Source organism: Orcinus orca, chromosome 20, assembly GCF_937001465.1.
Source record: "Orcinus orca chromosome 20, mOrcOrc1.1, whole genome shotgun sequence".
NCBI classification, from domain to species: Eukaryota; Metazoa; Chordata; class Mammalia; order Artiodactyla; family Delphinidae; genus Orcinus; species Orcinus orca.
Window position 1 is genome coordinate 53,165,372 of NC_064578.1, and position 12,317 is coordinate 53,177,688.

The 12,317-nt window shown below is 51.9% G+C and overlaps 1 protein-coding gene and 1 long non-coding RNA gene across 21 annotated transcripts in view; one reads left to right on the forward strand and one right to left on the reverse strand.

The window, feature by feature from the left end:
- Positions 1-12,317, forward strand: part of LOC101275424 (myeloid cell surface antigen CD33) — a 60,597-nt gene that overhangs the window by 15,326 nt on the left and 32,954 nt on the right. Inside the window, exons 3-5 of one of the 2 annotated variants that reach the window (XM_049703455.1) lie at positions 5,382-5,765; positions 5,984-6,262; positions 6,484-6,531. The exons of the other annotated variant lie outside the window; for it this stretch is intronic. Of the exons in view, the coding sequence (XP_049559412.1) occupies positions 5,382-5,765; positions 5,984-6,262; positions 6,484-6,531 (711 nt within the window). The remainder of the gene's footprint in view (positions 1-5,381; positions 5,766-5,983; positions 6,263-6,483; positions 6,532-12,317) is intronic. 2 annotated transcript variants of the gene reach the window in all.
- Positions 7-12,317, reverse strand: part of LOC105748935 (uncharacterized) — a 36,372-nt gene continuing 24,061 nt past the window's right edge. For 5 of the 19 annotated variants that reach the window (XR_007474324.1, XR_007474328.1, XR_007474332.1 and 2 more), the window contains one exon: positions 7-4,856. This is a non-coding gene — a long non-coding RNA (uncharacterized LOC105748935). Of the gene's footprint in view, positions 5,232-6,197; positions 6,320-12,317 lie in introns of those variants that run through there. The other 14 variants (XR_007474326.1, XR_007474327.1, XR_007474321.1 and 11 more) reach the window with 10 other exon arrangements.

Below are 12,317 nucleotides of genomic sequence, written 5' to 3' on the forward strand. Positions count from 1 at the left end.
AACCTAAAAGTTGCACGTTATGTTTTATTTGGGGACCTTACTGAGGACTATAGCCTGGGAGAGAGCCTCTCCCATAGCTCTGAGGAGCTGCTCCAAAGAGGTCAGGGAGGAGCCAGGATATAAAGGTGTTTTTGCTGAAAACAAACAAACATGTAGTCGAACATCAAAAGATGTCCAACCACAAACATCAGACGATCAGAGTAATGACGTTGGAGCTTTCAGAGCTTTTCTGTGTATGGGAGGATGCACAGTCTGAGCTGATTGGAAATTAGTCCTTAGATGCGCCTTAACAACCTAGGGCCAGGATCGTGCTTTTCTCGTCCTGAATCCCCTCAGGGCACACCTTCGGGGGAGACCGCGGTGGTTGACTGTTTAATGGCGGACAACATCCTTTGTTTACTGAACCGCAGGCAACATTTTGTTTGTTTGTTTGCACATTTCACCCAGAGGCTGGGTGTGTCCTGTCCCGGGCACCACATCGGCTACATGTCAGTCTCACTGTCTACTCAAAACCCTCCCATGGATCCCTTCCTTGACTGGACCTCCAGCACCATCTCTTGCCATTCCTGAATCTTCCCTTTCCCCCCTCCCTGTCTTCTACTAGTCCTGCTATAGCCAAAATCAAGTAATAACATTTAGAGAATTTCCTAAATCTTAGAGCTGACCACAGCCAAAATACCGCTCTCTCCTCAAGCCCAAAGAATAATTTACAAGCTTCTCAACCTGACGTTTTAGGTCAGGGGTCAGGAGACCTTTCTGCTAAAGGGCCAGATAGTAAGTATTTAGGCTTTTCAAGCCATAGGGTCTCCGTTGCAACTATTCAACTGTAGTGCAAAAGCAACCGTAGACCATTTGCAAACGAATTAATGTGGCTGTGGGCCAACAAAATTTTATTCACAAAAACAGGCAGCCCCAGGGTTGTAGGTTCTAGGTTATTCTTAGTCTCACCCAATCTGCTTCTCCATCACCGTACCCCAAACCACCTATCCCTCAAGTCATTCTCTAAGAACCCATTCTGATGCATCCCTCACTGTCTTTGAGCACCTGCATCTCTCCTTCCAGGAAGACCCAGCCCCATGAAGTCATCTGGCTAACACCTTCTTATCCTTCAAAGTGAGTTCAAAATTATAGTCTGGGTCGAGAAGGTAGAGGGAAGCGAGAGCTTGGAAACGTCCTCCTACAAAGCCTAACACTCTAATTTTACTGCAAATCAGTTGAAACAAAAACAGCCCCAAATATACCAGCAGCACCAAAACCATGGCAGGGACCATGCATGACGCCCCAGTTTCTAAAGTGACACTTGAACAGATGAAAGATTCTGGTGTGGTGTAAGAAAAGGCCTGGCGCCCAAACCCGGCGCCTCCACCCAGACAGCACAGTTAGGTCAGACTTCCGTTTATGATGACGTCAGCCTGCGTGATGCGACCCAACACATTAAAGGTCGATGGTTAGCCTGCCAATCCAGGCAAGATGACATCGGCCCATCGTTCCCTGCTTCTCCCTCTGTTCACAACGATAAACCCTGCGAATGGTGCAAGACACAACCAAAGGAGAATTCTGGAAAGTGGTAAGAAGAAGGCAGGTTGCTTTAGGACCCCAGGACTGGAAAAACAATGCAGAGTCAGGGCATCCCAGTTCCTACAGCCAAACGGGGATGAACACTCACACCCACCGTTTCCCAAGCCCTGACTCAGAAACAGTCAAGGGTTATCATCATAGTGTCAGGAATGCGCTCACCTGTCCCATCATCCGCGTTACGCCCTCCTCCCTCCTCGCGGCTCCCGCAGCCCCGTCCTCCCCGCTGCATCAGCCCAGGCCACGCCCCACTGTGATGGTGTCTCCATCCCCCTTCCTGACCCTGGCTGGTTCTGCTCCAGTGGTGGCCTCGCCTTAGCCCAACCCCACAGGACACTCTGCTCAACAGATGGGAGACAGGCACCCAGGGTGCAGGAGCGGCCACCAGCTCAGCCAGTGGAGGGACCTGCCCGAACAGCGGCCTGTTCAGCACGTCCTGGCCTGGGGAGGGGAGCGGAAGTGTGGCCAGAGTGAAGTAAGAGCGAGTAGAGATCAGAGCCGGTGCGCGGAGTGAGGCAGGAGATAGATGGGCTCCAGGCTAGACATTTACAACTGGCCTCTTGTTTACACTTCCTGGGGTGAGAAGAAGATGGGCTCCAGGCCGGACATTCATTCCCAGCCCCCTGTTTACATTTCCTGAAGCAAGAGACAAACAGGCTCCAGGACTCCATATTTATGACCGGACTCCTGTCTATCTTTCGAGATCTGCACCTCGATATAAAAACCAGCGACAGAAGTAATAGGGTAAATAACCAGACATTGGACATTTTTATGGCAGGAACAGAGTGGGACAAACCCTGTTAAAAGATCACGAGGCCATGCATTTCCCATCCTTGGGGCAAGGGAGACATTGCACATGCGCAGAAAGGCTCCTTGGGGTCCAAAAGGAGGGGGCGCCACCCCATAACATGTGAGGCTAAGGCCGTCCCATAGACCTCTGGGCTGGAATCCATCTTGGAAAAAAGCTGCGCACGCATGCTGTTGAGGGTCCTAGGGCAGGTCAGGTGTGGAAAAAGAAACCAGATAATTGGCCAAAGGGAAACAAAGACCCGGAAGAACTGCCCTATATGAATGACGTAACCGCCTTTTTATGGGGCTCTTCGTCATTGGGGGGGACGCCCACACCCTTTCCCTGCGGGTGTGCGTCTCTGCCTTGCTTCTATGTTAACTAAACAGTTTCTTTGTGTGTTCTCCCACTTGTTGTTGTGCTGTGTCTCTAATAATAAGCTTTGTACCTGTTTTTCCAGTTTTGCCTCCGTGAGAGATGCATTTTTCACTGGGGGCAAGGGCCAGGGGGTGTGGTGGCTGGGATTCCTGGTTTTCATCCAGGCTTCCCAGGTTCAATTCCTGGGCAGGGAATTAAGATCTCGCCTCACGCCACCACTCCCTGCCGCCACTCTGAGACCAGGAGGAGGAGCCGAGGTGTCCTCGGGTTACCACCTCTTTCATTCCCTTTTCTCCTCCTGTCCTTGGAGTGGCCCCATCCTGCAGGCTGACCACTGGCCACTGTGTGGGCTGCGTCAGTTTGGGCTGCTCTAGGCTGCTCTGAGCCCTCCACTTGTAGGAACACGTCGAATCTTCGGGGTGACCCCGTGGGTTCACCTGCTAGGGCTGCCGTAAGGAAGTACGGCCGACTGGGCGGCTTGAGCAACAGAAATTCATTTTCTCACAGATCAGGAGGCTGGAAGTCTGAGATCAAAGTGTCAGCAGGGCTGGCTTCTTAGTATTATTATTTTAAATTTTTTAAATTTTGCTTTACAAAACATTGCTTTACAATGTTGTGCTAATTTCTGCTGTACAGCAAAGTGATTCAGTCACACCTATATAGACATCCTTCTGAGGCCTCTCTCCTTGGCTTGTAGATGGCCATCTTCTCCCTGTATCTTCACGTGGTCTTCCCTCAGTATGTGTCTGTGTCCTAATCTCTCTTTCTTACAAGGACAGCAGTCCTATTAGATTAAGGCCCAGCCCAATGACCTGACTTTATATTAATTACCTCTTTAAAGGCCTTGTCTCCAAATGCAGTCACACTTAGAGGTACTGGGGGTTAGGACGTGCACATAGGAATCTGGGGGGTGACACAATTCAGCTTCCAACGCCGTGCGAGCATAGGCACACCTCTGCACAGAGTGGTTAAGCGCCTCCCCAAGGTGGCACAGCAAGGATTAGGGAAACAAGCGCAAGCCTAGAGCCATCTGCTGCAGAGCCTGTGCCCCTGAGCCCCGCATGAAAGCCCTCAGGGGAGGAAGCCCCAGGGAAGCGCTGACCACCACTGAGGGTGGGACTCAGAGTGACCCCTGAGGGATGAGCAGGGCCAGACACCTGACCTGCAAGACAGCCACAGAAGAGTCTGTAGAAAACGCCCGCCTCTGTCCTTGTATCAGATTCTCCCACAGACGAGGGTTGAACATTGTGATCCTTCCATGTGACAGATGAGAAAACTGAGGCCTGGAAGGGAGAAGGGCAGGGCCCACCTACCTCCAAAAACTGGCATCCCCCCAGGGTCACGCTGGCTGCCATTTTGCTCCCAGTGCCCGGCTCCCAAGCCTGGCATGTGCAGGGAGGCCTGGGGCAGGGGGCCGTGAGCAGGTCAGGAAGCCTCAGGACCCCCTGTGGGATCATGTCCTGGTGGCCACCCTCTTGGATCCTGGTCTCATCCTCTCTGTCCATGTATACCTGGGAACTCGCCTTCTAGCTGCATGGAGCGATGGGGTTTCCTCCAAGCCTCTATCTGGGCTGCCCCTATCTCACACTGTATCAGCAGGAGCTGGGGCGTTGGAGAAGTTCTCAAGGGTGGAGACAACGTCTGCCGCATTCTTGCCTTGTGCTCCACTCCCCTGAAAGGAGAGGTGCCCCTGTGCCGTTGTCGTGTTCATTTTGTTCCCAAGTCCAAGCTTGCTCTGCTCGCCTCACAACGGGCGCATGAATTGGAGATGAGGTGTTGAGGGAAGGAATGACAACTTTATTCGGAAAGCTGGCAGACCTAGAAGACAGCAGACTAGTGTCTCTGAAGAACCTTTTGACTGGGGTTTGGATGCCAATTTCTTTTACAGCACAGAGAGGGAGAGGAGATGAGGAAGTAAAGTGAAAAGGCCACAAGCTTTGCAAACATCTCCTGGAATGGCCAGCCTCGGGGAGGGAATGCGTTCATTTCTTCTTCCTTGCAGCCATCCACGGGTGGAACGGCGTCCAGATGTTTCCCTGAACGAGGCCACTTTGTTTTAACCTTCAGGCAGAGGGGCAGGGCTCCCCAAGGCAGGCCATTATGTAGAGACAGTATCCTTTTAATGAACAAAAGCAGTGGAAAGCAAAGGTTAAAGTAGAAGAAACAGATCCAACATGGAGTCAGGATTGACTCTTCCCTGTTACAATTCCAGTAACTAATCACCACCTCTTTCACCCTGGCGGGGACTGACCGGCCTGATTTCCTGCGGACAGAGGTGTGGGAGGGACAGGCTGTGGACAGGGATCCAGGAGACGCCTTTGGGCTGTATTCGCTGCTCGTGACCCTCACCAGGGCCTCACATGGAAAGTAGAAGTGGTGACTCTCCAAGGTCCACGCAGCTCCGGCAGCATGTGGGTGCGGAGTTCCTCTTTTGTGGTCGGTTACCTTCTGACCACAGCTCTGGGCTTCCTGTGGGGGCTTCCTCTCAATCCTGTGACACAAAGGCCCCATCACTCTTACCCCAAAGATGCTGCTATTGCCACCACCGCTGCTGCTGCTGTCCCTGCTGTGGGCAGGTGGGTGGGCTGCGGGGAGAGGGTGGGCAGGGCAGGGGCTGTGGCTGACCCTCGTTTCCCCGCAGGGTCCCTGGCTTGGGACAGCAGATACCAGCTGGAAGTGCAGGAGTCTGTGACGGTGCAGGAGGGCCTGTGTGTCCGCGTGCCGTGCTTCTTCCACCATCCCCTGGCCTACTGGGACTACTCTGTCCCAGCTTTCGGCTACTGGTTCCAGGAAGGGGCCAGAATCGACCAGGATCGTCCAGTGGCCACAAACAAACCAGGTCGTGCGGTGCTGACGAACACCCAGGGCCGATTCCACCTCCTTGGAGACCCCCGGACCTACAACTGCTCCCTGGACATCAGAGATGCACGGCAGGGAGACACGGGGACATACTTCTTTAGGGTGGAGAGAGGGCCTACTGTGAGATATAGTTATTTAGAGAACAAGCTCCACCTGCATGTAACAGGTAAGGATGGTGTCAAGGAGAGGACACACAGACACAGGGGCCCTGAGGGCCCCCAGGGCAGGGCTGGGAGGGGACCCCCTGTCTTCTCATCCTGGGAGGGGCCCAAGGGGACCTGGGAGGACAGGCCGCTGCGGCTGGCCTGGGGCAGAGACAGCTCTGAGGGGCACACTTGGGCTCCCCCCCCACAGGGCCTGGGTCTGTTTCTCTCTCCTCTTCAGCTCTGACACAGACACCCGACATCCACGTCCAGGGGACCTTAGAATCTGGCTTCCCCAGGAATATCACCTGTGCAGTGCCATGGGCCTGTGAGAGGGGGACACCCCACACCTTCTCCTGGACCGGGGTTGCCCTCCCTTCCCTGCACCCCAAGGGCCCCCACTCCTCGGTGCTCACCCTCACCCTGGGGCCCCAGGACCATGGCACCAACCTCACCTGTCGAGTGAACTTCCCCGGAGCTGGCGTGAGCACAGACAGAACCATCAGGCTCAACGTGTCCTGTGAGCGCGGGGCCGGGACGCCAGGGCCCTGAGGGCGGAGGGCGTTGGGGACGGGAGGGAGGGCCTGGGCTACTGCGTGCTGAGCCCTGCAAGCTGGAACTGGGGAGGAAGGAAAGAGGATGCTACTCCACCCTCTTCCTATTTCTAATGTTTCTGGGGGAAAGGGGCCAATGCCTACCTTCCCGCCACTGAAAAGGGGACTGTTATGTCTGTCTGTCCAGATGCACCCCAGAAGCCGACCATCAGAGTGTTCCGGAAAGAAGACACAGGTAGGTCTAAACCTCTCTTCTCCAGGGGTGTGGTGGAAGTGGAAGTGTCTCTGCCCTTCGGAGCAGAGCTGGGGATCAGAACTCAGACGGCAGAGAGGCTCAGGCCCGGGGAGGGGACAGCAGAGGTGGGAAAACCCCCACTGGCGCATCAGCTTACACACTGGCCTCCCCCTTTCGCTGGCCCTGCTCTCACGGGGTATCGCGTGGCCTCTTCCTTGCCTGTTGGACGTGGCTGTCCCCACTGCCAGGGCTCCATCCTTGTCCCACATCCTGCCCTCATTCTCCTTAGGATCTAGACCCCACCTACTCCTTCAGTTTCCTTCCCTCATTTTAATGTCATTGTTTACAATAGTAAGCATACGGGACTGCCCTGGCGGTCCAGTGGTTAAGACTCCACGCTCCCAATGCAGGGGGCGCAGGTTCGATCCCTGTTCGGGGAACTAAGATCCTGCATGCCGCACGGCACAGCCAAAATAACTAAATAAATAAAACAAAAAGTAGAACGTAGTTGAAAAAGATAAAGAAAAGAAAAGAAAAGAATAAGCATACCATGTGTGTTAGTCAGCTCAGGCCGCCATAATAAAATACCAGAGACTCGGTGGCTTAAAAACGAGGAGTTTATTTCTCACAGCTCTGGAGGCTGGGACGTCTGAGCTCAAAGGGCCGGCTGATTGGGTTCCTGGTGAGCGCTCGCTTCCTGGCTTGTGCACCGCTGCTTTTTGTCTACGTTCTCTGGTATCTCTTATAAGAACACTAACGTCATCGTGAGAATCTCAATCTCATGACCTCATCTAACCCTAATGACTTCTCAAAGACCCGTCCAAATACCTCCAAATACCATCATATTGGAGGTCAGGGCTTTGGCATATGAATCTGAGGGGAACATGGTTCAGTCCCTAGGGCAATTTAACAAGAATAAAATAGTATTCAGCACTTGTGTATCCCCCTTCTTGGTTATCTTTTCGAATAGAACCTACACGTGTACATTTTAAAACACACACATATATGCAGATCATACTACCCACATGCTTTGCATCTCTATTAGTATTTTTTAATAAACTTTTCATATGCAGTAATTTTAGACTCACATGGTACAGAGACTTTCCACAAATCTCTCACCTCATCATTAAAATCCTCCATCCACATGGCATATTTGTCACAACTAAGGAAGTGACGTTGGTACATTTCTACAAACTAAACTCGCCTTTTTCCCAAACTTGGTATATCTTGGAGATTCTCCTGTATCTGTACCTAGGAAACCTTCTTCATTCTTAATGATGACCCCATGGTTTTCCAGTTAGAAGTATATTATATGATAAAGTACTTAATAGGTCTCCTGTTAGTGGAAAACTATGGTGTTTCCAATCCTTTGCAAAGACAAGACAAATGTGTGGGTCTGGAAGATTACTCTTGAGACAGAAGAAAGTCCTAGATCGAAGGGTATGTTTGTAATTTCTACAGATATTGCCAAATCGAGCTACATGGAAGTTGTTCTGCTTACGCTACCCCCTGCTATGTGTCTATTTCCCTGCTAAACATTTTCATCCTTGCTGATACCATAAGTGAATACACTATCATGTTAACTTGCATTATCATTTTGTGAATAGGTTGGGTATCTTTCATTGCGTTTAAAAACCATGTGTATTTCTTTCTCTTTTTTTTTTATTGCGGTACGCGGGCCTCCCACTGTTGTGGCCTCTCCCGTTGCGGAGCACAGGCTCCAGACGCACAGGCTCAGCGGCCATGGCTCACGGGCCCAGCCGCTCCACGGCATGTGGGATCTTCCCGGACCGGGGCACGGACCCGCGTCCCCTGCATCGGCAGGCGGACTCTCAACCACTGCGCCACCAGGGAAACCCCATGCCTATTTCTTTGTGGTCTTTTTCTTGATGATTTGAAGAAACTCTTTTCATATTAACGCAATCATCTGTGTATAAGTTGAGAGGATTTATTTTCATCCTAATCTTGGGCTTTTGACTTAGTGTATGGTGATTTTGCTAGGCAAAAACATGCCATTTTTCTTGGCCGCACCGCGTGGCTTGTGGGATCTTAGTTCCCCAACCGGGGATCTAGCCCGTGCCCCCTGCAGTGGAAGCACAGAATCCTAACCACTGGACCGCCAGGGAACCCCCGCCATTTTTTTTTTAAGTTGCATTCAGTGATGTACTGGGACTAGCTCTTACTGGTTGGCGAGAGCCAGTTGTGCCATTGTGTCCATCTTTTCCCACTTCTGGGTTCAGAGGCTTCAAATTAGGTGCTTGAAATTGGCCAAGATGGGAGTTTTTACACAGAGGAAATTGACAAGTGCTACAAAACAGGAAGATATGAGCCTTTAGGCAATGGAAGAGACAGACAGACAGACAGACAGGCAGACTGAAGCTAGCTTTCTCTCTGTCCTGCCAGGACCTGAAAGTCTGGGCCAAAGCCTATCTCTCCCAGTCCAGGAGGGCCAGTTCCTACGCCTGGACTGTGTTGCCGACAGCAACCCTCCTGCCAGGATGAGCTGGATCCGGGGGAGCCTGACCCTGAGCCCCTCCAATTGCTCGAACCCTGGGGTCCTGGAGCTGCCCCGGGTGGAACTGGAGGACCATGGGAAATATGTCTGCCGAGCTCAGCATCCGTTGGGCTCCAAGGAAGCATCTCTGAGCCTCGTTGTGAAAAGTGAGTTGGAACACACCTGAGGGAAGGACGCCTGGGTTCTAGGGAGGGGAGAGTCTCCTCTGATCCCTCCCATGTCTCCCTACAGAACCCCCGCAGCTGCTGGGACCCTCCTGCTCCCAGGAGGAGGAGGGTCTGCACTGCGACTGTTCTAAATATGGTCTTTATCTTTCTCTGGTCACCGAAGGCCTTGCGGGGGGGGGGGGCATTTCTTAAGTAGACTTTATTTTCAGGAACTGATTTAGGTTCGTAGCAGATTCGTCAGAAGGTAAAGAGACTTCCCTCGTCCCCGCTGCACTTTCCCACACACGCACGGCCTCCCCCCAGAGGGTTCCTGTTACAATCGATGAATCTCCACTGACACGTCATTTTCAACCAAAGTGCATGATTGACATTAGGGTTCCCTCTTGCTGTTGTACATTTCATGGGTTTGGACAAATGTATAATGACATGTATCTGCCATTATAGTATCATACAGAAGAGTTTCATTGTCCCAACATCTGTTTGGACCATTTTTGTGACTGTCAGCCCCTCAGCCCTCACCCTGAGCCCTCTCTGGAGCCCAGCGCTCCCCTCACTGCTGTATTCCCACTGGTCATAACACCTGGTCCCCCATCTGGACAGAGCCCCATTAGGGCTGTCTCAGCAGTGCCCACCGATCTGTTGACAGGTGACGCCCAGACGCACATCCCTTGCCCTGGGTGTTGGGGTGCCACCAGGCAGGGCCACGAGAGCTGTCTGGGCCTGACCTGGAGGTCTGAGAAGCTTCCTGCTGCCACCTCCTTCTGAAAGCACAAAAGATCACCGTGGACCTTGAGTGACAGGGCCAATAGAGGCCAGGAGAGCAGATTTAGACCCCCTTCCCTGGAAGGAAGGAGAGACAAGGTCCTTCAGCAGCCCTCAGTGCTCTCTGTCTGTCTGTCTCTCTGGAATGTCCATGGGGCACAGAACCTCATGGCTCTGCTGTGGCCAGGTCTGGAGTCTTTTGCAGAGAGACCCTGGATGGAGAAATATCTGACTCCACGAAGAGCTGAAGTTTGTTGGGAGTATGTGGGCTGGAGAAGAAGTGCGGCATAGACTGTCCTTTTGGACAAGGCTGAGGTCCTACAAATGGTGGGGGAACCTAGGGGCAGAACCCTCGGTGGGAAGGGAGGGGCACCCCACTCTACCTGCTACGGGGAGGAGGAGACCTATGCCTGCTCATCAGGATTGGAATTCTCCCCAAGTCTCTCTTGTCTGCAGGAAACTCGGGGGCCAGGGCAGGAGTGATTGAGGGGGCCCTTGGGGGAGCTGGTGTCACCACGCTGCTTGTTCTCTGCCTGTGCCTCATCTTCTTCACGTGAGTTGGGCTGGCTGTGGGCCAGGGGAGGAGAAGAGGCGCCTGGAGGGGTTGTGAGGACCCAGAGCAAGGGCGGGGCGGTGCAGGGGTCGTGAAGATCCAGCTCGTAGACACCTGGCCAGGCTTGAGTGTGTTCCCAGCCCTGGTCCCAGATCCAGAAGCCGGGAGGGAGAAGGGACCTTGTCACAGTCTTGTTGTAAAGGCCCCTGGGCTCCCTCTACCCTTTTAATTTTTACTTTTTATTGGAGTAGAGTTGATTTACAATGTTGTGTTAGTTTCTGGTGTACAGCAAATTGAATAAGTTATGCATACACATATATCCACTCTTTTTTAGGTTCTATTCCCATATGTCATTACAAAGTATTGAGTAGGGTTCCCTGTGCTATACAGTAGGTCCTTATTAGTCATCTGCTTTATATATAGCAGTGTGTATATGTCAATCCCAATCTCCCAATTTATCCCACCGCTTTTCCCCCTTGGTAACCATAAGTTTGTTTTCTGCATCTGTGACTCTATTTTGTTTTGTAAATAAGTCCATTTGTACCATTTTTTTAGATTCCACATATTAGCCATATCATATGACATTTGTCTTTCTCTGTCTGGCTTACTTCACTCAGTATGACAATCTCTAGGTCCACCCATGTCCCAGAAAATGGCATTATTTTGTTCTTTTTCATGGCTGAGTAATATTCCATTGTATATATGTGCCACATCTTCTTTATCCATTCCTCTGTCGATGGACATTTAGGTTGCTTCCACGTCCAGGCTATTGTAAATGTGCTGCTATGAACATTGGGGTGCATGTGTCTTTCCGAATTATGGTTTTTTCTGAAGATGTTGGGCTCACCCTACTCTTGACCTGCCTTAGTCACTCACTCCAGCCTCAAAAGAGATACCCTGTGTCACAGACCCTCGTGTCTCCCAACAGAGTGAAGACCTACAGGAAGAGAGCAGCCAGGACTGCAGTGGGTATGGAGGACATCCACCCTGTCATAGGACCAACTTCCCTGGTGAGTGACACGGGCATCCCGGCAATGCAGCCTGCCCTGCAGATCTCCCGGGGTGGCCCACAGCCATGCTCCATTCAGCATGTCCAGAAATGAGCTCTTCCCCTTCCTGCTTCTTTGAAAATGTAGGATTTATTATTATTCCTCTGTGTGAGGCCAACAGATCAGGAGACGATTGCCACAAAAAAGACAGGTAGTACAGTTCCCAAGAGGAGGGGGTGTGCCACACCCTGCAGGGCCATGAGGGGCAGCACAAGGGTCTGTCAAGAGGCAGAGGGAGTGAGGAGGAAACCTGGGCAAGAGATTTTGTGGTTTACGTGGGAAGGAACAGGCAGGGTAAGCAGACTGAGGACTGTCTAGTTGAATGATTTCAGAATGCTCTGGGGTGTAGGGGTTGTCTGTAGTTTTCTGGTACCTGGCCCCGGGGTGATGAGAGCAGGATAATGGTCCAGAGAGTAAGAGTTTGATAAAGGAAGTGGTTTGGGCTGATCGGTTTGCAATATGAAGGGCAGGCTTGCAGGCAGATCCCTTAGAATCTCTAGAACTTGACTAGCACTGGCAGGGGCAATCCCTCGAGGGTTAACAAAGCCCCGGTGGTCAAAACATCAGAAACACAAGGTGAATACATCCCTAAACATACTTCTGCTGGCTTCTCCAATTCATCAATGGGACTCTTGTTCCTGACTCCCAGCCAGAGATCTATCCCTTTCCCCCATCACCTCTTCCTGCACTGATACACTGCAAAGCATGTCTGTGTTTCTTCTAAATACAGCTTGATACAA